Raw genomic sequence first — 24,727 nt, 5'->3', positions numbered from 1 at the left:
TCTCTTCCCTTGCCTTCTGTCTCTGTCTGTCTCTTTCTCTTTCTCTCTCTTCCTCTCCCCCACCACAGTGCCCATGAGATGGTAGGGCTTGGCACCAGGCTTTGTGGGAAAGTCCCTATAGACCTTACTGAAAGACACTCTTAACCATGAGGATAATTAGTCCAACCTGCGGCCACAGGTCATTCTTGGTCACCAACTTAAGCAACCTAATCAGATTGGGCCAGATCTGCAGCTTTTTGTGGCTCCCCACACCTAAACACACCTCAGCAGAGGAAGCAGACTAGGGGTCTCTATTCTCCAGGAAAAAGACTGAATGTATCTTCCCAGGAGCCAAGAGCCGGCCTATAGTCTTTAGATAAGACATGGTTGCTGGTCCTCAAGGATAATGGCATCCTTTATTAAGGACAAGGTAGACATCCTTATTAAGTAAGAGGTAGGCAGGAGCCATGGGCACCCATCCTGGAACCACAGGAAGGGCAGGCCTCAGCTCCCTCCTTGATTCTCAAATCAGGCTACCATGGAGTAGTGAGGACCAGAGGGCATTCCCAAGTGCCCCAGACCCACTGAATGGGGTAGGCAGATGACAGCAGCAAGGCCAATCCTTCTCTCTTAGGGACCTTTTCTGGGGTCTGGACCCCTTTCACAGACCCCTACTATGCCTTCTCTGCTGGAGTGTGTGGGAAGCCTACAGGTCCCTTTGCAGAATCACAGCTTATCACCTCCATACATAATGGAAAGACATGCTAAATTTTGGTTAGAGGTTGGTGGTAATAAAGAGGGAATTTTTTTTCCCCATCCAAATTCACAGACTTCTTAAAACCTCTACCCATGGACCCTAGGTTTAGAATTCCTGTTAAAAGCCAACTGTTTACCTCTGGTTGACGTTTACAATTTGGGGATCCAGGAGGCCCAGGGTCTATCTTTCACTAGCTGTGTGAGCTAAGACAAATAACTCTCCCTCTCCAGACCTGAGTTTCCTCCTCTGTAAAATGCTTGGACTTGCTACACTCTCAGGAGCCTTGCAGATGCCAATCCTAGACTTCTGGGAGGTGGGCATCAGCAGCTGTGTCCTATCCACACTTGCTCCTATACATGCTTGCTCAGCACCTGGATTCTGAGACCTGGATCAACTCTGGATCAGTCTCTACAGCTGAACTTGTGGGCAGCATCAGAGTCTCATGGGAACATGCAGGCCTCACAATCTTATTTACTGCCCTCCCCCCGCCCCAATGTCTCCTGGACTCCAAAGGGAAGCCTTCAGCACTCAACACTTACACTTACAAACACTGGAAGGGAATACAAAGTGATGGTCTCCAAGCCCTGGCTGCAAGCCCAGCTTAGCTTTTCCACCTACTGCCTAGAGAACCTGCAACTTCGGCTTCCTGCTCTGTAAGATCGGGCACGGGCTCTTCTTTGCAGAGTTGGGGGACTATGGATGAGGAGCATTATACGTCACATCAGTCTTTTTCCGTAGGTTGGGTTTTTCTCCCCTTTTTAATTCTTTCTTATAAGGGACAAAATCACATGATATAGATAAGAATTTTAAAAGAAAAAGGGATTGGACTGGATGATCCCTAAAGTCACAGGATTTAGTGCACTTAGAGATAATCCCTCCTTTTGCAGATGGGGAAATAGAGGCCCAGAGAAGAAAAATTACTTAGAATCTCAAATTTAGAGCTGGAAAGAACCTCAGAGGCATCTAGTCCAATCTCCTCATTGTACAGAAGAAGGAAACTGAGGCCCAGGAAGACTGGCCCAAGGGACTTGCTTGAGGGGATACAGCTAATAGGAGGTCCGAATTAGAGGCCAAGTCCTGACCCCCGATCCAGCACTCCTTCTAATCAACATTCCGTGTCTCTTGGCCCTCTGAGGATCTAGACAACTCTGAGATCCTCTCCTCCTGTGTGAAAACTTGCCTGACTTTGGAGGAAGTCTGCACACCCCTGGCGGGAAGAGAGAGCAGGCGAGGGTTTGCTCCTGAATGTGAGAGGAAGCCCCAGCTGAGCCAGAATGATTAGAGGACATGCTAGGGAAAATGTTCATCCAGGATGCATCCTGTTTTGCTCGGAACTGGCCTCAGAGACTGGGGTGGAGGGAAGGGGAGGAGGAGTGGGGAGGGCCTGGTTAGACTATGACCTCTCGAGAGCTCAGTCAGTCAGTCAGTCAACAAGCTTTTAAAGTTAAGCACCAGGCTGAGAAAGCCCACCATGGGTTTTACATCGCCCCAGTATGGGGGCACATGGAAAGGTTTGGAATTCCCTTTTCAAGCTGGAGAAACAAAGCCCTACAGAAATTCACAGGAGAAGCAGCATCAAAATACTCACAAAGGTCCTGTGTCCACCTAACACTCACATATTGAGGCAGAGAGGCTGGCCCCCAAAGGCATCCCACAAATGAGGGGGATAGACCAGGTGGCCAGATGGAAAGAGCGCTGAGCTTGGAGTCAGGAAGACCTGAGTTCAAATCCAGCCTCAGACACTTCCAAGTTATGTGACCCTGGGCAAGTCACTTAACCCTGTTTGCCTCAGTTTCCTCAACTGTAAAATGGGAATAATAACAGCACCTGCTTGCCAGAGTTGTGAGGATCAAATGAGGTAATATTAGTAAAGCAGCTAGCACAGTGCCAGGCACATAGTAGGCTCTATACAAAGACTTATTCCCTTCCCCCCACCCAGTCCCCTCAACACTCTAGTGAACGCAGCAGGGAATAGCAGAGTCGCCATTTACTAGCTGCATCACCTTGAGCAATGCAACTCTCCTTCTCTGGGTCTCAGTTTCCTCATCTGTAATGTGGGGAGAATAATGTGGGGAGAATATTTGCCACAGCACTTGATGTCAGGAAAGTGCTTTTTAATCTCCATGGCAATGTAAGCTCTCTCAGGACTATGTTCTAGAGCTGATGTTAGGTTCTCCAAGGGCCTTTTCCATCTCAGATCATCGTTCTGTACTACCAGTTCTCTTCCAACCCTGTTAGCTCTGTTCTAAGGGCCTTTCTAGTCCTCTCCCAAGTGATAGCTTCAACAGCTTCTGATCATGCACAGAAGGTCTCCTTCAGTCAATGGGACAATGGGAGGGAGAACACAGGTTCGAGAGAAAGAGGATCTGGATTCAAATTCCACTTTTGATACTTACTGCATGTGTGACCTTGGACAAATCACTTCCAGTCCCTGGTCATGTTTCCTTCTCTGTAAAATGTTGGGTCCAGACCACTCTATTATAGTGAGAATTCCTTTCAATATATGGACTGGACAAGATGGCCTCTCAGGAACTTTCCAACTGTCAACTTTTCAAATTCTCCAACCTTAAAGGTCTCTGAGTTCTAGATCAAAGAACCTATGGGTGACCTTTCTCCCCAAGTCCTCCCTTCCCCCTAATTGCCCTAATACTGTCAAGGGCATTGCTGGGTCACCAAGGCTGACAACTCCTTGCTCTCTCTCCCCAGCTTACTCTAGTCTATCTCCTACCAACATCTCTTGAATACACCCGCTTCCCTCCTTCAACAAGCCCTGACGCAGTGCAGGCCCTCCTCACCTCACCCCTGGCCTACTGCCATAGCCTGTTGGTGGAGCTGCCTGCCACAAGGTTCTTCCCGATGCAGCCCATTCCCCACCAGCTGCCAAACTGACCTTTAAAGTACAAGGCTGACCACATCATCCCTGTGCTCCACAACTGCTATGGCCTCCCATTAACTCCAGGATCAAATATGAAATCCTCTGTTTGGTTTTGAAAGTCTTCCCTAAACTGACCCCTTCCAACCTTTCCAACCTTCTTATACTCTAGTCTGGGGCTCCAAGTACTCAGGAAGCCAGTGACCATGGCCTCCTTGATATTCTTTCCACAAGATTGACCATCTCCTGCCTCCAGGCATCGTCCCTACAGGTGCCAGTCCCCAGGGCCTGGAATGCTCTACCTCCTCATCTCCCCCGCTTTCCTTTAATTCCCAGCTAAAATCCCACCTCTCCTGGAAGCTTTTCCCAATGCCCCTTAATGCTAGTGCCCTCTCCCCCCCACACCATCCCCCCAATCAGCTCCAGCAGACCTGCCTATAGCTTGTTTGTATATAATTGTCTTCACATTGTCTCCTTCAATTAAATTATGAGCTCCTTGGGGGCAGAGACTATCTTTTACCTTTCTTTGTATCACCAGAGCCTGGCACATAGTAGGTGCTTAATAAGTGTTTGCTGACTTGACCGTGGGCAAGTACTTCCTCTCCCTGTGTCTCAGTTACCCCTCTGTAAAATGAGGAGTTGGACTTCATGGTCTAAAAGAACCTTAGTATGGAAGTCTTATTCAGTGCTGACCTCACGATTTATAAGCTGTGTTGTCTTGGGTGAGTCTTGACTGGGACCCTACCTAACTTAGTTACTTCCCTGGGCCTCAGTTTCCTCCTTTGTAAAAATCTCAGAGATTGACTTAGAAGAGCTCAAAAGTCCCTTCCTGCACAAATATTCTGGGAATCTGAGAGGCCTCACTTCCAGGCCTCAGTTTGAAGCAGGCAGGAAGGCGGGGGGACTGTGTAACGTAGCCAAAAACAACCCCAAGAAACCTGCTCCTGAAACACATCCACACTCTTGCTTTGCTCCAATTCCCTCCCAAGCCTGACCTTTCCTTCCTTCATTCCAGGAGATGAAAGCACGGCCCAGAAGGCAGCCTGGGGCGGGGAGTGCAGACCACAGGGGTCTCACAGTAAGAGGATTGAAAAGAGCACACGGGACCCAGGGACGCCCTTTCTGGGGAGTACACTGACTTCCAGAAGGCCCCAGCCTCGATCTGCTGGCTTCAGGGGAAGGGAAGTGGAGTGTTTTCGTAAGGCCTGCAGTAACCCAGTTGAGCTGGGCCTAGTTTTCCACCTGATTTGGTTGCAGGATCTTCTCAAGCTCTTCCATGTGCATAGTTTGTCTCAGCCCAAGGGTCTGAAAGGGAATGCCTTTCCTGCTGGCCAAGGGCTGAAGAAATCAGCCAGAGAAATCAAAGGGACCAAAAAGCCCATGGTAGTCCTGGCCCTGGAGAGTCACAGGCTGGAGTGGGGCAGGGATAGGGCTGCCACAGAGCTGCCCCTCTGATCCAGCCACACTTCCCCCAACCACCTTGGGCCCGGTGCTGACCTTGGCCAAGTCTCCCAGAAGCTGGTCGAGGACAGTGAGGGATTTCTCTGAAACTGAAGTTGGCCAAGGAGGTCAGAGGAGCCTAGATTTAGAGCAGGAAGGGGCCAGGTATCTGGTCCAAACCCTTCAAGGAAACTGAGGCTCAGAGAGGGAAAGTAACTAAGTAGAAAGTGCAAAGGTCACTACTCTGAACCCAACTCCCCTGACTCTCAAGACAACACTGGATCACATCCTTTCCAAATCACAGATTCTCTGGAGTCACTTCACCCTCGGAGCCTCAGTATCCTTGTCTGTAAAATGAGGGGGTGGCTGGATTAGATGAGATAGTACTCCCCTTTACACATTCTGGCCTGGCTGTTCCTCACCCAGCATGCCATCTGTCTTGGGGCTTTTGCATAGGTTATGTATGCCTCATGCACTCAATACCCACCCCTACCTCCTGGGGTCTCTCATTTCCTTCAAAGCTCAGCTCAAACCCCAGGCCTTTCCTGATCCCCCCACCACCACCCCCATCCACTAGTGCCTAACCAACCCCCACCCCCAAACTGCCCTGCACTTATATGCATATAGACATTTCCCCCCAACAGAATGTAAGCTTCCCGAGATTTTGTCTTGGAATCTGGAATAGAAAGCATCGAACACATAGTAGGTGCTTAGTAAATGCTAGTGGCTCCAGGGATAGATGATCACTCAAGGTCCCTTCCAGCTGATGGGAGATTTAGTAAGCTTTTAGGAAAGCTATGTTGGGATGTTTCTTGCTCTCTATATTTCAGTGAGAATTTAGCCACCTGGGAGGTGATTTCAGTTCATTCCCTTCTTTGGTGATAAAAGAGTGCTGAATTTGGAATCAGAAGAGACCTGGGTTCAAATCCTGTCTCAGAAATTTGCTACTCATGTGACCTAACCCCTCTGGGCCTCAACGGAGTCATCTGTAAAAGTAAGGTAATAACACTGCTTTATTCATTTCAGCATTTCCTGGATATCCCCCCCCCCCAAAAAAAAAAAAGACGAAGCAGCAACTGCCCTGGGGAACTTACATTCTACTGGGGTGGGGGGGGGGACTTAAAAGGGGAGGCCAAGAAACAGATACAAAGTATTTCCGGAGGTGAGAATCAGGACAACGTTTCAATGGGAGAGGCAGCATTTCAAGCCAGCTTTTGAAGGAAGCCAGAGATTCGGAGAGTAGAAATTCGGAGGAAGTGCATTCCGGGCACTGGGGCCAGCATATGCAAAGGCATGGGGATAGGAGATGAAATCTTATGTCCCAGGAACAACAAGGAGGCTGGTTTGGGTGGAATGTAGAATCCCAAAGAAGAAAACTGTATTAAGTAAGGCCGGAAAGTTAGGCTGGGGCCAGATTCGGAGGGGCTTTGGAGAAGCCAAACAGTGGTGTTTGGATTTGATTTTGGAGGAGAGAGGGAGCCACGGGAGCTTCCTGAGCAGGGGAGTGACAAGGTTGGATCTATGCTTTCAATTTCCGTTATTATTATTATTCATACTAAGAAATTCCCAGATGCTTCTCAGAAGGGGAGAGGAAGAAAACATTTTTGTCCTTTCGAGCCACACACTGAGTCCTTAACCAGATACCTTTAAAAGCAGGGGCTTTGGGGGAGGGGCAGGCCAGCCGGGGGTGGGTAGAGAATGAAGATGGACTGAATGAAGAATGAAGAAGCCTGGATTCCTCCCCCCTACCCCCCACCTAACTTGCCTCTGCTGAGGGAAGGGGGTGGGGATCGGGATGTCACTCGCAGACCTGGCAGAGGCCCAGTGAACTCACTCCATGCTGGGCCAGCAGACTAACCTCACTCCCACCTCCGCCCTGCTCCAGTGGCTTTCCCCTGCCCCAACCCCAAGTTCCCAGGAGGCTGGAAGATCATGGCAGATCTCAGGCCAGGGGGCTTTAAGAAATGCACCCGCATTTCTGGGTCTTTACGCAGGCACCTCTTCCAGGAAGCCCGCCTTACAAGGGATCTGAGCGTTCCCTTCAGTTGACAGATGAGGAAACTGAGGCCCAGAGAGGGTAATGGGTCCAAGGTCACACGGCTCGTGAGCCAACTGGGATCCTCGAATTGACTCGGTGTAGGATGACCGCCTTCTGCCGGCTCTGACCCAAGCCGGGAGCTCCGGAGCGCCCAGTCCCAGGCTCTTTCGGCAAGCGCTCCCGGGAGCCGCAGACGTGCGGCAAATGCGCGGCGGCTGGAAGGCACCCCGTGGCCAGGGTCGCGTCCGGCCCCGGGGTTAGCGCTGGCTTACCTGGAGTGCAGCGTCGGGGTTCTGCCCGGGGCTGGGTCCTGGGAGCGCACGCGGAGACGCTGCTGCTACTCCGCGAGCGGAGGCGTCGGAGGAGGCCCCAGGGGAGCCCCGTGGGGGTGGGGGCCAGCCGAGCCACGGCCAAGGCCACCACGGGGCTCGCGTTCGTCGGCCGGCGCACTCCTGAGAGCCCCCCACTCCGCTAGCAGCCCGGGGGCTCGGCTGGGGGCGGGGGGCGGGGGACAACGGGGAGAGTTCCGCGGGCCCCGCCCACCTCTGGATGCACTGGCTAATGAGAGCAGAGCTCGGCCGCGGCCCGCCTCCCTGGAAAGGGTTTCAAAGTGAGGAGGGGGGGCTCATGCCTCCGGCCTCCACCAATGGCCGGGCAGCTGCGGATCCCTCGTGTCACACGGCGAGGAAAAGAGGGGAGGGGAGGGGACTGGAGAGGGCGGCCGAGGGAGAGAGGGAGAAAGCTAGAGAGGGTGGCCCGAGGGGACTGCCCAGGAAGCTAGGCACACACCGGGCCACCGATGTCTCCGCGGGGCAGGCAGCACTGTGGTGGGCCGGGGACGCCCAACGATCGGGTGATCAACATGCATCTATTAAATGTCTCCCGGGTGGGAGGCGTAGCGGAGGATAACGAGCCGTCCTGGGAGCCAGCAACACCGGGGTTCCCAGCCTGACTGTAGGAGCCTGGGCAAGTCACTGGCTGATGTCCTCTGCTCCTGCCGGGCAGGAATTTCTTGGGGCCCCCAGCGGCCCTTTAAATTATAGGGCAGATGCCAATCTGCTTTGGTACAGGGCGTTTCCCTCTCGGGAGTGCCCTATGCCAATGAAACCACAAATCTGATTCTGCTCCCCTTTTTCCCCTCCAAACCCACATTTTTTTTAAAAAGGCGCTAAATTCTCAATATACAAAGACAAAACGAATATGTTTCTGCCCTCAAGCAGCTTATATTCTACAGAGAGAAACCATATCAATCGATCATTAAGTATTTATTAAGCCCCTACAACGAGAAAGGCGGCAAGAAGAAAGGCAGCAGGGGTAGCTGAGGCTCGGAATTGTATACATTTCAACATATCCGAAATAAACACAAGATGACTTTTTTTAAAGGATGAGACACTAGCACCATTAATTAGTGGTAATTCGGGATAGGGGACTAGAACAGTTCGCTCTAGGGAGAAGGTGTGTGCCTTTTCTTCAACTGATAGTCTAGGAGAGTGGCTGGGGCATTGAGAGGTTAGGGGGACTTGCCCACCCCCACACAGCTAAGGACCTGAACCAAGCTATCTTAACTTTGGCCTTTTTTCACTCATTAATAAAGCCATCTCAAAATATGCCCCTGGATTGCTTTAGAACCCCGGATGAGAGTGAATAAGGAAAACGAGCTAGTGTCAGATAGTGAAGGGTGATCACCCCACTGAACCTCCAGGTGAGAGTGGGTTGTGAACAGAACTCTCGGACAAATGAGTAGTTTTGGAGAACCCTGCTAGCCAAGCACTTGGGGCACAGATTAGGGTTTAGGGGGAGCAGTCAAGGGACCGAAAAGAACTTGGCAACTAAATGAGCCAGGTGATGTTGGCCGACATGGCCCCATGCTTCCCGGGGAATCTAGAAGTTTGAGAAAGACCCTCCATCTGCTGGACCGGGGAGGGGAGATCCCATCTGGAACCCTGGTGCTAATTAGTCACCCCATACTGGAGCTGAAAGAATGAATGAAGATTTAGTGTTTACTATGCAAAGCAAGATAGTCCCCATCCTAAGTCTCTCAAATTGGTCTCCCCCATCCATCCTTCCCATAGCTGCTGGAGTTAGCTGCCTCATGCAAAGACCTTGTCCATGTATCAGAAGATCACAGAATTGGAATTAGGAGGCACCAATGAAATCCAACTCTCTCATTTAACATGAAGAAACTAAGGCACAGAGACCCATTTGAGAGACCTGGGATCTAATTCTCAGTGAGCTAATAAGCATCAGAAGTAGAATTAGAACCCAGGTCTCTCCCAACATCAAGTCTGCCTGTGTCTCCTTGTCCAGGAAACGCCTTTCCCATCTATCTGTGGTTCCTTGGTGCCAACTTCAATGCCCTGTACATAATAGGTATCCAGTCACTAGGTTCAAATTCTCAGTCATTTTGGATTCTTCTCTCTTCCCTTTCCCCTACCCTTCCCCCATCCAGCCCATTGCAGAATCTAGGGATTCCAGAGGTGGTGTAATTGAGAATACACTGGCCTTGGAGTAAAAAAAGAAAAAAAAATATTGGTTTCAAATTCTGTCTCCGACCTGAGCTAACTGGGTGACCTGGAGTAAGTCCCTTTCCTTTCCTGGCCTCAGTTTCTTCCTCTGTAAGGATCTGGACTTGATGGTCTCTGAGGTCCCTTCTAACTCTAAACCTCAGATCCTATGATCTCAACTCCCATTTTCCCTTCTCGTGCCATCCCCCACCCCTCTCCTGCTAATATAGGCCCCTCATTACCACCGGCCTCCACTAGCCATCCTCCCCAAGCCAGATAATAATCTTCTTCATATGCAGATCTGATGATATCACTGCCCTGCAATTGGGTACCCCAGGCAAGGTTTGGAAATTGTAGGCCTTGTGGGTTACTGCTCACCAGTCTTCACTGGAACATATGCAATTTTAACATCCCAAAATAAATATCTGCAGGCCATGGAAAGTGGAATTTTCTGGTATTAAAAAATGTGTACATTTATTTTTTTAAAAGGAATATGAAAAAGCATCCTGACTTACATAGATGTACATACACACACACACACACACACACACACACACACACACACACACACACACACACCTCTCACTTCCCTACTTGCACCTACCCCTAAGCCTGCCTCTGGTTCCCTAAACACTGTTTATGTTAGGTCCCTCCATGTCAAAAACCATCGAGGCTTCTCTGATGCTTACAGGATAAAGTCTAAGCTTCTTTTTTTGGCATTCAAGGCCTCCACAATCTGGCTCAACCTCTCTTGCCAGTCTGATCTCACACTACTCCCCTCCAAGGAAATTTATGCTTCAACCTAACTGAACCCTTCCCCATTCCCCATCCCCCAGACTCATTACTCAATCTCCTGCCATGGGCCACCACCTGGATCCTCCCCAATGCCTAGAATCCCCTCTCTTCCTCTCATTTCCATCTCGGCTGGATGAAATTCTCCAAGAAGTCTTCCTCAATTCTCTCATCTGGGAGTGATCTCCCTATTTGGTAAATTTCCACAGCCTTGCCCTGTTCTAAGAATTGACACACTTTGCCTCTGTTCTTGGTTGGTCCTTTCTGTAAGTTCAGTGAAGCCAGGGACTCTCCCTGTCTCATTCATCTCTGCATCAGAAGTGCCCTGTAGAGGAGCCTGCACACGGTAGGCACTCAATAAATGTTGGGGAGAGGAGTATTTTAGAGAGTATGCTAGAGTTTGCAAAGTACTTTATTTACATCTGTTATCTCATTTAATCCTAACATTTACATGCTGGTGATATATAATTATCATCATCATCTCTGCCACTACTACTACTACTACTACTACTACTACTACTACTACTACTACTACTACTACTACTATTACTCCCATTTGACAAAGGAGGAAACAAAAATTCCTAAGGTCACACAACTAACTGTAGCAGTAGCAGAATTCAAATCTATATGTCTCCTATCTGGCCTCCAGTCCCTGCCCCTTTGCCAGGTCCAAATCAGGACAAGAGACCTGCCTCCCACTCCCCTGCACCCCACTCTCCCATCCAGGGAACTCCATCCTGGCTAATAATTACAGGCTAAGGAAATCAACCCTGTCTCTAAAACCATCTGGTACCCAGACACAGGTCCCTGCCCCTCACCACTAGGTCACCTGGCCAGGCCAGGCTAGTGAGAAGTGGACAAGGACTCACCCCACCCCCACCTGGCCTTCCACCTTTTATTCGGGGGAATGATAATCTGATCAACTCTGAGTGAGGCCTGGGGCCTAGCTGCCTTGGTCCCTGGGAAGGGGGTGATTATCAACTATCCTCTGGCTAGTACACTCTCTCCTCCTCCCTCTCCTCCTCCTCTTCCTCTTTCTCTTCCTTCTCCCAGAATCCCTGGGATTCAGAGTCCCAAATAGCTTAAGCAAAAACTCACTTTCCCTGCTACAATATCCTCCTCCCTCATACCCATCTATGTCTGCCCTACCTCTTCCATGGCTCCATCCTGCTGTTCCCCTCAATTCTGGTATGCCCCCCTGGAACTCCATGCCACTGTTAACAAATTGCCCCTTAAGAATTGGACCCCCATTTCATGAATACCACCACCAATAACAATAGCTAACATTTATATAGCACCTACTATGTGTAGAGCACTGGGCTAATCATAACAACGATAGTGTAACATTTATATAGCACCTGCTATGTGTCGAGCACTGGGCTAATCATAACAACAATAGTGTAACATTAAATAGCACCTACTATGTGTACACTATGCTAAATACTTCACAATTATTATCTCATTTGATCCTCACAACAACCATGGGCAGGAGGTGCTATTATTATCCCCATTTTACAACTGAAGAAACTGAGGCAAACAGAGGTTAAGTGACAAACAACTAGAAAGTGACTGTGGCTAATTTTGACCTCAGATCTCCCTGACTCCAGATCTAGCTTCCATTGTCTTCCTCCCAGAAGACACTGCATCTCTGGTCACTCTCTACTCTCCTGCCCGCTAACACACTGTACCTGGAGGAGTCTCTGTGATCTTTTGCCTTCCAACCCCTCCCTCTGTCACCATCACTCAGCAATCTCCTCCTTTTTAGGGTTCACCCCATCCCTCTTCATCCCCCTTGCAGATCCTAGGAGGCTTTTCACTACCAGCCCCCAACTCACTCTTTTTTCTCAAGGGGTTCAGTACCATCTTCCCAGTCCTCCCTCCCCCACTGTGCCCTAAATCCTTAAAGACTGCATTTGATGGCTCTTCAAAACCCTGATCTCCAGGTCGACTGGCTTCCTCAGCAGACAAGACATTCACACTCCAACCCAGCCACAGAGAGATGGTCATACCCTTGTTCTATGATACAGAACTCGGAAATTCCTTTATCTGACCACAACCTCCAATCTTTCCATCTTTCTCGCTGCCTTATTGCCTCCTCTGTGGCAGCTGAGTATCATAACAGATAGAGTGATGGGCAAAGAGCCAGAAAGATCTGTGTTCAAATCCCAGCCTTGGAAATTACTAGTTGTGTCACCCTAGGTTTACCTTTATTTCCCCAACAATAAATTGGAGATCATAATAGCACCTACCTCTCAGTTGTTAGGAAAAGCAAACGAAATATTAACTGTAAAGTGCTTGGCACATAGTAGGTGCTTAATAAATGCTTTTTTCCCTTCTTTTTTCCCTTCTCTCCTAAACGAATTGTTTCCTCATTGCAACCTCTGATCCTTCTTCTACCCCTCCCTCTATCCATCACTTCTGCTCTGGCCTAACTTTCCTCCCTTAACCAGTTCAGATCCTTTGTCCCCTTGTTCTATCCTTTCACATTCCTTTTCAAACCTCAGCTCTGGATAACCCCCACATCTGCCTTATCCATCCCTACTCCTGTGCTGCCAAACTCCACTGGAAGAAGTCCCACAACTTTGTTAACTATGTTCACTGAAAATTTGTCCTATCTGATCAAAGCACATCCTTTTCCTCTCCCCAGGCAGGATTTGAACCCAAATCTTCCAAAGTCCAGTTTCCTAACTAGGTTCAACTGCTGCCACTTAACTACAAAAGTTTTCACCAAGGTCACCAATAATCTCTTTATTGTGAAATGCAAATAGCCTTTCTCCAGTCCTCTTCCTTCATGAGATCTCTGCAGCTTTTATCACAAAGGACCATCCTCTCCTACAGTTTTCTGGGACACTTCTCACCCCTAGTTCTCCTCCCTATCTATCTGAATGATCAAGCTTCATCACCTTGGTTGGATGATGCTAAGCCCTATCGATTTCACCTTTGCAATATTTCCCAAATATGCCCCTTTCTTTCCTCTGACACACCCACCACTCTGGTACAGGACCTCATCACCTCAAACTTGGACTGTTGCAGTAGCTGCTGGTGGGGCTGCCTTCCACAAGGCTCTCCCCACTCCAGTCCATTCCCCACTCAGCTGTCGAGTTGATGTTCCTAAAGTACAGGCCATGTCATCCTTCTTCCTATTCAGTCAATTCCAGTGGCTCTCGACCACCTACAGGATCAAATACAAAATCTACCTTTCCAGTCTTCCTATAGACCTCCATCCCAACCTCCAAGCATTCTGAAAGCCAGTGACACTGACCTCTTTGCTGTTCCTCGAAGAAGACACTCTATCTCCTAAGTCTAAGCATTTTCACTGGCTGTCCCTCATGCCCGGAACTCTCTCCCTCTTCTTCTCCTCCTCCTGGCTTCCCTCGAGTCCCAGCTAAATCCCACCTTTTACAGGAAGCCTTTTCCCATCGATCCCCCTCAGTGCTAATAGTGCCTTTCCTCTGTTGATTATTTCCAATTTGGACAGTTATGCATCTTAGATATACATAGTTGTTTGCATGTTGTCCCTCCCCCCCTCCCCCTGTTAGACTGTAAGTTCCTTAAGAGCAGGGACTGTCTCTTGCCTTTCTTTGTATCTCCAGAGCATAGCATAGCATCTGGCACATAGCACATAAATGCTTACTAAGTGACTGATGCATCATTTCATGTCTTGCCCCCTAACTGTGGCTGTCTCCTGGCCTCTCTTTTCTTATTTCTCTTCTATCTATCTATCTATCTATCTGTCTGTCTGTCTGTCTATCTATCTATCTATCTGTCTGTCTGTCTCTGTCTGTCTGTCTGTCTATCTATCTATCTGTCTGTCTGTCTGTCTGTCTGTCTATCTATCTATCTATCTATCTATCTATCTATCTATCTATCTATCTATCTATCTATTATCTTAGCTAGGAGATCACTTGGTGATCTCATCAGCTCCCAAGGAATCAATCACCATCTCTAAAATGATTTCCAGATCTACATATACAGCCCTGATGTCTTTCCTTAAGTCACATTTCAAATCATCCACTACCATATGGACATTTCTATCTGGATGTCCCTTAGGCATTTCCAACTCATCACCTCTGAAAGAGAACTTGGGATCTCTCCCCGTAGACCACCCACCCCCTTCTTCTATATGCCCCATATCTGTCAAGGGCACCAGTCACCCAAGTTCATAGCCTCAGTATTACCTTTGACCTTTCACTCTCACCCCTTCTATCCAACTGGTTGCCAAGTCTTCTAGCTCTCCCCTCCCCGGCATCTTTCCTACTGCCTCCTCTCCTCTCCCAGGGCCACCACCCTCCTTCATCTGGATTACGGCAATAGCCTCTTACAAGGTCTCTCCCCTCCTCCACGGAGCTCCCAAAACCAGCTTCCTAAAGCTCGAGGCTCCCCATGCCCCTCCCTCACTCAAGAAGCCTCAGGGACTCAGTCTTGCCTTTAAGATCTAATACAAACTGCTCTGTTTGGGATAGAAAGCCTTTCCTAGTCTGGCTCCAAGCTACCTTTCCAGACGTATTTCACATTATTGCCTCTCACACATTCTACATTCCAGCCAAACTGGCTTGCTTACTGTTCTCTGTTCGTGATATTCCATCTTCTGCCGCTGTGGCTGGCACAGGCTATCCCCCATGCCTGGAATGCGCTCCCTCCTCACCTCCACCTCTAAGAATCCCTAGTTTCTTCCAAGGCTCAGCTCAAATCGGCCTCCTCCTAGAAGGGGCCTTTCCGGATTCTCCTGGTTAGTTTCCTTCCTCCAGGAAATTACTTTCTATTCACTTTATCTATTTGAATTCATGCTCTTTCCCTCTAACCAGAATATAAGCTCCTTGAGGACAGGAACTGTTTCTTTTTTCTCCACGTATCCCCTGCATCTAGCACAAGGCTTGGCACATAGTAGGAGCTTACTTTCCGTTTGCCGTTGCTGTTTTTCTGGTGCAAAGAACCCTGGATGTGGATTCAGAAGACTTAGATTCTTGATAGTTACTAGCTGTGCTGCTTTGGACAAATCACCTAAGCTCTCTGAACCTTTGTTTGCTCATCAGTTAAATGAGCAGACTGGATTCAGATCTCTAAATTGCCTTCCTGTTCTTAATCCTATTAATTCCTAGAAAGTCACTTTCATTTTCTCTCCCTTCCAACCCATCCTTCAGACTGCTGCTAGGATAATCTCTGTGAGTTGCCCTCATGTTACTCATCCACTCAAAAATCTTCAATGGCTTCCTATGGCCTCCTGAACAAAATTCAGATTTGTTTGCCTGTTATTCAAGGCTCTCCACAACCTGGAACCACCCTACCTTTTCAACTTTGTCTCACACAACTCCCCTCAACATATGCTTCAGCCAAACTGTGTCCCTCTCTGTCCCTGAACATACTGTTCCCTCCCACCTCTATGCCTTTGCTCAAGCTGTTCCCTAAGCCTAAAACACTCTCCTTTTTTTTTTTTGATTCGCTCAGCGTCCTTTAACATCTAATTCCAATGCTCTCTACTCCAGGAAACTTCCCCTGATTCATACCCCTAGTTGGTCATGCCCTTTCCCCTCTGACCTAGCATAGCAGTTTGTATGTAACTCATCATATAATTGCTTATGATAGATAGCCATCTGGCAGATCAAAGAATCGGAGATACAAAGCTGGAGGGGACCTCTGAAACCATCTAGTACAACACCATGATTTTGCAAAAGAGGAAACTGAGGCCTGGGAACATGAAGGAACTTCCTTAAGGTCACAGACATAGCAAGTGTCAGAGAAAGAATCTGAACCCAAGTTTTCTAACTCCAGAGCCAACCAAAGGTTCTAAGTCATTTTGGGGCCCTGGACCCTTCCCTTGGTGTCTGGTGAAGCCTATACACCCCTTCTCAAAATCACGTTTTTAAATAATTGAAGAAAATGTCCATTTCAGGTAGAGGTGAATGAAAACAACAATGTCATTTTTTCCCATCCAAGTTCACAGACCCACTGAAATCCATCCATGGACCCAAGACAAGGGGCTCTATACTCCTAGATCATCTGTGTTTGTATTTTACCTCCCTACTAGACCATAAGCTCCATGAGGACAGGACACTATGTTATCACTGTTTTCAGTCCCTCAGTGCCTAGCGCAGAGCTCTATACACAGCAGAAATGCTAGATTTGTACTTTGAGTCAGTGAATGCACCAGGCCTTTAATCCCAGGTATCCTCCTGTTTGGCCCTCAGTCCCCTAGACTGAAATGGAATGTGGTTCATTCCCTGCCTCCCCTCCCACCCCCACCCCCCACCTTGAGAAATAGAAACAACAACTGTAGGGCTCTTCTACCCCACCCCCATGCTTCCCCAATGCCAGGACTGGAGTTGGCATCCACAAGGGCTCTTCGTAAACTGACACCCTGCAACTGAGACATCGTGGACCCCTCTGGGGGCTGGCCAGGGATGAGGCGGGAAAAAGGAACAGCTGGAAAAGCTGATTCATTCTCCCCTTCTTCTGCCCAGGGCCCCCCTTGCCTTCAATCCTTCCCTTCCACCTGGCTCTCTCTTTTCTAAACCTTAGTCCCTAGATTCCCTCCCACCTCCCCAGAGACGTACATGGAGAGAGAGAGTGGAGAGAATACTGGATTTGGAGCCAGGGGTTGTCTTTTGGAATCCTGCGACTTTTATTAGCTATATGCCCTTGATCTAGTCACTTCCTCCTGAGAAGCAGCCTGCCATGTTGGATAGGGCCTAGAACTAAGAATCAGAAAGACCTGGTTTCAAATCCTTCCTCAGATGCTTATCAGCTGTATGCCCCTGCACATGTCATAAACTTCTCCGCACCTCAGTTGATTTATATGTAAAATAAGGGGCCTCTAAAATCCCTTCCAGCTCAAAATCTATGATCCAGTGACCCTTTTCAGGGCCTCAGGCTCCCCATCTGTACTCTGAGGGGGATTCAATTAAATCAACTCTTAGGTCTCTCCCAGCCCTATTTTTATTGTGGGATTGGAGCAGTGGGATAGGGGTGGTTGGGACAGTCATCCTTACATCCTGAAGTAATGGGAAAAGCAATTGATTTGAAGCCAGAATACCTGGGTTCCTGCTGCAGTAGTTGTACTGTAGGATCTTGGACAAGCCTCTCTTAAGCCTCAGTTTTCCCATCCGTTGCCCAGGGATAACCCAACTTCTTCAGAATTGCTTTGTTGTTGTTTGGTTATGTCTAACTCTTTGGGATCCCATTTGGAAGTTTCCTGGCAAAGATACTGGAGTGGTTTGCCATTATTCCTTCCCCAGCTCATTTTACAAATGAGGAAACTGAGGTCAACAGAGTTAAGTGACTTGCCCAGAGCCACACAGCTGGTAAGTGTCTAAGATCAGATTTGAACTCAGGAAGATGAGTCTTCCTGACTCCAGGCCCAGCACTCTATCCACTGCAGCACCACCTAGTGGCCCCAGGGTTGTGGTGAGTATTAAATGTGATTCCAATTTAATTGGGAAGCATTACTGCTATGCTGATGATTCTGAATACAAAGCCCTTTGAGGCTCTGAGTTGAGCCAGAACAGGGGTGTGGAGCCTGGGGCCTCAAGGCCACATGTGGCCTCCTAGATCCTTGGGTGCAGCCTTGAAGTTCCTCACTGGGGCTTAAAAAAACAGAACCAAGACCACCTTGGGCTACCTGTGTATAAGCAATCAGGAGACCTGGGCTTGAAGTACTGATGAGCTGTGCAACCTTGATTGTGTCCCTCCCCTCTCTGAGCCTCAGCTCCCTCTTGTCTCAACTGAGAAGGTGGAGCTACATGGCCACTGGGTTTCCATTCGTGTTTACTATTATGTGATTCTGAAATGTGAGTGTGGGAAGGGCATCTGGGATACTGGGGAGGGGAGGAGGATTTCTGTATATGGCCAGGTCTTTATCACATCCTTTTAAACTTTAAGAGGCTGTGTGGAACAGTGGAAAGAGTACTAGCTCCAGGGGACCTGAATTCAGATTCTGCCTCTGATGTTTAGCATTGGTGTGACCCTAAGTCCCTTCCCCTTCCCCGGGCCTCAGTTTCCACCTCCATTAAATGGACTCAATGGTCTCCAAGGTCTCTTTCAGCTCTAGACCTAGTAACCTATATGCAACCTTGGACAGGTCCCTTCTCCTCTCTGGGCCTCAGTTTCCTCCTCTATAAAATGAGAGGGTTAGACTAGGTGGCCCCAAAGGTCCCTTCCAGTTTAAGAGCTAGTATTCTAAACTCTAAGCAGACTACACAGTGTAGAAACCATCACAGAATTCCACAAAAGAGGGAAGTTTCAGTCTTGTCTCTGCCATTTACTCAATATGTGATGCTGAACAACCTTGATGAGCCTCACTTTCCTTATCTGTAACATGGGTATAATCATGTCTGCAATGGCCCTGTTGGAGGCTATGGTCTCTTTTGGGAAAATGTTTGCAAAAGGCATTAAGATCAGAAAGTTAGAGATCTAGAGAGCTCTGCCATCATCAAATCCAACCTCCTCATTTTTCAGGGGAAGAAACTGAGACCCAGGGAGGGGAAAGGACTTACTCAAGGTCACAGAGGGGGCAGATACTTGAAGTCAAATCCAGTGTTCTATCCACTGCTGAGGAGGATGCTTAATAAATTCCACATGGTACTACCACTGTGCATGTGTGTGTGCGTGTGCGTGTATATGTGTGCACTCATAAGAGCACCCATTTGTGCACATTCATGCATGTATAAACGGGAAGGATAATATTTGATATTGGGGAATGATAAGACTCCCTGCCTCACAGGATTAAAGACCAGAAGATACAATATTCATGGAATCCTTCAGAAACCACAAAGCTTGACATAAATGTGTAGGAAGGGGGAGGTTTTGACATTCTGTGTTCCCAGTTCCCTACTAGCTTTCACACTCTATGTTCTAAAGTTCCTTCCAGCTGACCTTTCTATGTTGGGGCCACTTCTGGCTCTGAATCTTCAAGGTCCCTCCCAGCTCTCTGCACAGAGCCTGGAAAATAGTAGGTGCTTAATAAATGTTTGTGGACAGACTGGTTGAATGACTGCTTAACATTCACATTCCATGTAATAAAGTCCCTCTGAGCTCTAACAATCTGAAAGAAAGGAGAAGGGGGTAGAGGATGCCACCAGGCCTGCTGGCACAAGGAGATGGAGGAGCAGGGTGAGAAGAAGCAGGAAGTTGCTCCTTAGCCCTTGTAGAAAGCCTCCAAACTTGCCCAGGATCTATCCTTGGAGAGAAGAGAAGAGTCTGGAGAGCTCTGCCCAGTGCTCTAGCCCATGTTTGAGCCTAGTGAGGGGCCACTGTGCCTGGTAGTCCCCTGAGAGGGGGGCTATCTGGGCCATCATGCCACGGACAGATGAGTGCTCATGTGGCTCTCCTACTGAATGACTGAGGAACAGCACTCACAGATAGGCCCAAAAGGACCATTTCTGGGAGGAAAAGGGGCCAATGATAGAATGGCAGAGCTGGGAGGGGCCTTGGAACAGGGAATGTCAGAACTGGGAGGGCCCTTGGAACAGGGAATGTCCGAGCTGGGAGGAGCCTTAGAACACTAAATCTATGAAGGTCAAAGCTCAGAGACCTTTGATAGTATCCATGCTGCCCTTCTCACCCCTCACAGGAAGGAAACTTGACCAGGGTCACAGAAACAGCAAATGGCAAAGCAGGGTCTTGGGATCCAGCCCACAAATGGCTACAATATAACTGCATCATGATAAATGCATAAAATGAGGTGCCAAGTCTTATGTGAGTTCATTTCCAAGGGGGAAGGATCTGAGATGGATTTGGGTAGGAGAAGGAATTTTGAGCTGGGTCTCGAAAGATGAGTGGGGTGGGAGGGTGGAGATCACTTCAGGTATAGGAAATGCTAGGAGCAAAAGCCTAAAAGTGGGGGAGGGGAGGCCGCAGCATACATGTGGATCTGAGAAGCAAGCAGTCCAGTGTGGTTGGAAGGGGATAATTTCAAGGGGGAAGAGATAAGGATGCAAAGGAAAATTGGGGCCAGATGGTGCACAGGCCTTGAATGCCAAACTAAGGAATTTCAATTTTATCTCGCATGTAAACTGTTTTAATGGTTTTCCCACACAATATGGTGACTTTGAGCAGGTTAATCCAGGTAACCGGTCCAAGATGGAGTGGGGAGGGGAGAGAGCTGGGAGTGGTGAATTAAGGCTTTTAGGAGACTATGACAATCCCCCAAGGGGGAGGTAAGGAGTCAGGGTAATAGGGTGGTAGTAGCCGGAACAGAGAGGAGGGGCTAGAATCCAGGACACCTGGGAACAGGCTGGGGGGGAGGGGAGAGGGGAAGGGGAAAGGGAAAGGGAAGGGGGAGGGGAAGGAGGAGGGGAAAGGAGGAACCAAAGGTGACTCTTTGGATTCCAATCTCCCGGACTAGGAAGACAGTGGGGCCATTAACATAGATAGGGAAGGCAGGAGGCGGAGCAGCTTCGGGGCAAAGATACCTAATTAGAGATCAATTTCTAACAATAATAATGATAGCTTTGAGGTCAGAATAGCAGTTTATGAGAGAAGCAGGGGGCAGAGAGCTGCCTTAGGACTCAGGTTCGAGTCCCCGGGGCCACCTCTAAGGCTCTAGGACCTAGGATTTCATTTAACCTCCCACAGCTTCAGGCAGCTATCTAAAACCAAAAGTAGGTGGTGATATGCATCGGAAGAGGGAGTTTCCACTCCGTGAGTTCCTTTTACCTAAGAAATCATAAATCCAGCCCCTGTCAAAAAAAGCATGGAATGTATATTATTTCAATTGATCTTCAGTGACAGGATACCCTATGGAAGAATGGAGGGCATTAAACTACATGGCGTTGGGCAGGTCCGTCTTTGTGCCTCAGTTTCCCACTGGTTGGGGAAACTGATCTAGATCTATGTCCCAGTTCTAGATCTATGATCTATGGGACCCTGAGCAAGGTGCTCAGTTATTAGACCTCAGTTTCCTCCTCTGTAAAATGAGATGGGCTTGGAAGTCATGCCTAGCTCTAAATCTGTGAGTCTCCTGTGACTTTAACCTGTACCTGTCTGTCCTTAGGAAGTGATTGTTTCTCCTAGTTGCCATTTCCATGCTTTGACAGGTATAGGGCATCCAGGCCAGGGGCACTATGGGAAAGGGGAAGGTAAGTGAGTGAGCACCCTTGGGGTGGGTGGACATTTCATCCTCCCACAGTCTGGCTTGACCTCAGGCCTCTATACTCAACCTGTATGTGGAGTACACGGAGGGAAGGAGAGGATGCAGCTTTGCCCTTAATGCCCAGTTGCCAGGGGCCTATCCCCATCCTGCCAATCCAGGTCTCCTGGGATTTGGCAATTTCTAAATCAGGCCAGGCTGGGCACACTGGGTCACAGGAGGGGGGAGGGTCATCCCTCCACACCAGGCTTGGACAGTAAGGCACATGCCAATGTTCCACACGCTAAACACTATACAGTCCAGAAGTCTGAGGCTTGGACTTCCTTTCTAGAAGACTCCAATGAGACCAAGGCAAGGTCTATATGGTAATCCAGGTCCATGAAATCCATGGAATCACAGAATGGCAAGTCAGAAATGACCTTAGAACATAGAATATTCCAGCCGGAAGGGCCTTGAGTAGTCAGTCCTCCACGATCGTTGAACAGAGGAGGAAACTGAGGCACAAGGAGGTACAGTCACTTGCTCTAGGTCACAATACGACCCCAGATCTAGAGCTAGAAGAGAGGCCATTTAGTCTAACTCCCTCTTTTTACAGAGGAGGAAACTGAGGAACAGAGGGGGAAAGAATTTGTCTAGGGCTGCAGAGTGTTGGAGGTAAAATTGGACCTCAGGTCGGACCCCTGAATGGGCTGTTCTCACTACATTCCCTTTTGGATTACGCTAGCAGCTACTTTCAGAGTTAGCTGGAAAACAATCAATCCCAATCAGTAAATATTTACTGATTGGCTACCAAATATGCAAGGAACTTGGGGGTGGGGGGTGAGGAAGAGACACAGAGAAGTATCAGACCTAATCCTACCTTCAAGGAGTTTGCAATCCGTTAGCTGGGAAACCAGAAATACACACATAAAAAGATAAGGTATTTTGTTCGTAAGTGCCAAATGAATGGTAGAGACATTACGGGCTTTAGTTTAGAGGCACTAACCCTCCCGGGACGCAGAATGAGCATGCCCAGATGCCTCTAGATTTCCTCTTTCCCCCACCCCACCCCCAATTTCCCCTCCCCCTAGGCTCCTCTGTCTGGGAGTCATAGGGCAAGAATCCCAACCCTATTTCCTATTTCCTCTATCTGAGAGGGGCTGGGATGGGGGGTGGAGGGCAGTGTTCCTGGAGAGGAGAGGGCATAGGGATTTGAAAGGTTGGGGGTACTCTTAGAGATGTCCTGATATAAAGACATTGGGGAGAGGAAAGACCCAGGGAGCCAGGGGTTGGACTTGAGGAGGGGGGTGCGGGGGTGTTAGAGGACAGAGGCGCAGAGACAGGACGAAGTGATAGGGAGGGACAGACAGAGAAAGGGGCAGGGAGAGGGAGAGAGATGGGGACAGAGGGATGGGGACGGAATGGGAGACAGGATGGACAGGGAGAGAGTATAGAAAAGGGGCAGGGAAACAGAAATAGAGAGGGGAACGGGAAATAAAGAAAGGGGGTACAGAAAGCCAGAAGGAGCCGGAGGGAAAGGGGGGCGGAGTGTAGCGGGAGAGGTGAGAGGGGCGACCGAGGACCGGGAGCGGGGGCTGGGGGACAAAGGCGGACAGGAGTAAAGGAGGTGATGCAAAGGAGAGGGGAAAGGTGGGGCGGCGGCCGAAGGAGATGGGGTGGGGGGCGCCGGGGGCGGGAGACGGACAGCGCCGGCCGGCGGGGCAGCGCGGAGCGCAGAGCGCAGCGCGGGGCAGCGCAAAGAGGAGCGGGCGGGCGGGCGAGCCGGCTAGGCAGGGAGGGCGCTCGGCCGCTGGCCGCTCGGGGCTGGGCTCGCTCGCCCGCCCGCCCGCCAGCCGGGAGGGAGGGGCGGCCGGCGCTCACCTGGTTTCCAGCGCGCCGGGTTCCTCGGCGGCCCCTTGGCGCGCCACAGGGTCCACGTACTGGGCTTGGGGAGGCGCAGGGGCGGCCCGGGCCCGGCCCCGGCCCCCGGCCCCCGGCCCCGAGGCTGCTCCATGTGCCGCAGCGGCTCTCGGGGCGCTGCTCCGCCCCGCCCCTCCCCGCTCTGCTCCAGAGCCCGAGCCCGGAGCCGGGACCTGGCGCTCGCAGGACGTTGAGCTGGATGGCAGGGGGAGGGCCCCGACGGCCGGACGGGACGGGCTGCACCGCCCCGGCTGCTCCGGACCCCAGAGCACCGCCTCCTTCCTCGACCCTGGGCGTAGCCAGCGGGGCCCCCGCCCTTCCCCGCCCCCCGGGGCTGCGGCTGGGGGGGCTTTCCCCGAGACCCGGCCACCGGGCACTCTTCTAGCCCCTGTGCCACGAGGTCTCCTGTTCCTGCCCCTTCCCTCACCCCACCTCATTCCTGTCCCTAGCCTTCCGAGCCCCTCCCCCCTCTCCTCGGGAAGTAGCGGACCATCGAGAAGCCACTACCAATTTGCTGTGCGTCCTCGGGCTAAACACTTCCTCTCTCTGGGCTTGTTTCCTTGGCTATAAAATAATACTCATCGCTCACGTTGACAACGCTCTAAGGTTCGCCAAGCATTTTGCACGGGTTCTGGTTCTTTCGACAATGGCCGTTCACCTCTGCCTTTGGGGAAACATACGAGTGAGATGCTGAGAGGGATGGAATCTGGGTGCGTACACTCAGGGTCCCCATTTCCTTTCCTATTGTCCTTAACAGGCTTTTCTGCCTTTCTGTCCCGTGAAGCGGGAGCGGCTGTGACCAAGACCACTGCATGTGGATCAGAAGGACCGGTGGAGCACAAAGCAGCGACCAGCCCAGATTCCCAGACAGAGACGGGCAGCTTCCTTAACTGGGGAGCTGAGAAGACTAGGAGGACGAGCCGCCTCCCAGTCCTGTCCCAGTCTCTCCCTTGCCTTCAGGGTTCCAGACTAGGGAACCCTGGAGCTGCTTTGCCCTGAGGGCCACCAGCACTACACCCTTTCTCTCAGACCTGGGATATGTTCTGGGTGAAGCACCCAAGCAGAGAAACTGAAACCTTTTCCCTCGCACGTTCGCTTGACCCTCCCACCCCCTCCAGCTATTGTCCTTATATCTCTTCCTCCCCTTCTCAACCAAAGTCCAGGAAAAAGCTTTTACACCGAGCTTTCTTGATCTCCTTTCCAGGTTCATCAATCAATCATGTCCGGCCTTCTAAGTGTGGGTGTCCCCCAAGGGTCTGCTCTCTCTCTCTCTCTCTCTCTCTCTCTCTCTCTCTCTCTCTCTCTCTCTCTCTCTCTCTCTCTCTCTCTCTCCCCCCCCCCCCCGCCGTCTCTCTGTCTTTCA

The 24,727-nt window shown here is 49.9% G+C and overlaps 1 protein-coding gene across 3 annotated transcripts in view; it reads right to left on the bottom strand.

Moving 5' to 3' along the window:
* The window catches only part of STARD8 (StAR related lipid transfer domain containing 8), a 75,501-nt gene extending 51,813 nt beyond the window's left edge, over positions 1 to 23,688 (bottom strand). Inside the window, exon 1 of one of the 3 annotated variants that reach the window (XM_072626487.1) lies at positions 23,326 to 23,688. In XM_072626487.1, the coding sequence (XP_072482588.1) occupies positions 23,326 to 23,458 (133 nt within the window). In that variant the 5' untranslated portion in view covers positions 23,459 to 23,688. Of the gene's footprint in view, positions 1 to 7,358; positions 7,558 to 23,325 lie in introns of those variants that run through there. The other 2 variants (XM_072626486.1, XM_072626489.1) reach the window with 2 other exon arrangements.
* Between the last annotated feature and the right edge of the window lie 1,039 nt (positions 23,689 to 24,727).

Source organism: Notamacropus eugenii, chromosome X, assembly GCF_028372415.1.
Source record: "Notamacropus eugenii isolate mMacEug1 chromosome X, mMacEug1.pri_v2, whole genome shotgun sequence".
Lineage (NCBI taxonomy): Eukaryota > Metazoa > Chordata > Mammalia > Diprotodontia > Macropodidae > Notamacropus > Notamacropus eugenii.
This window is presented reverse-complemented; position numbering and strand designations above follow the sequence as displayed.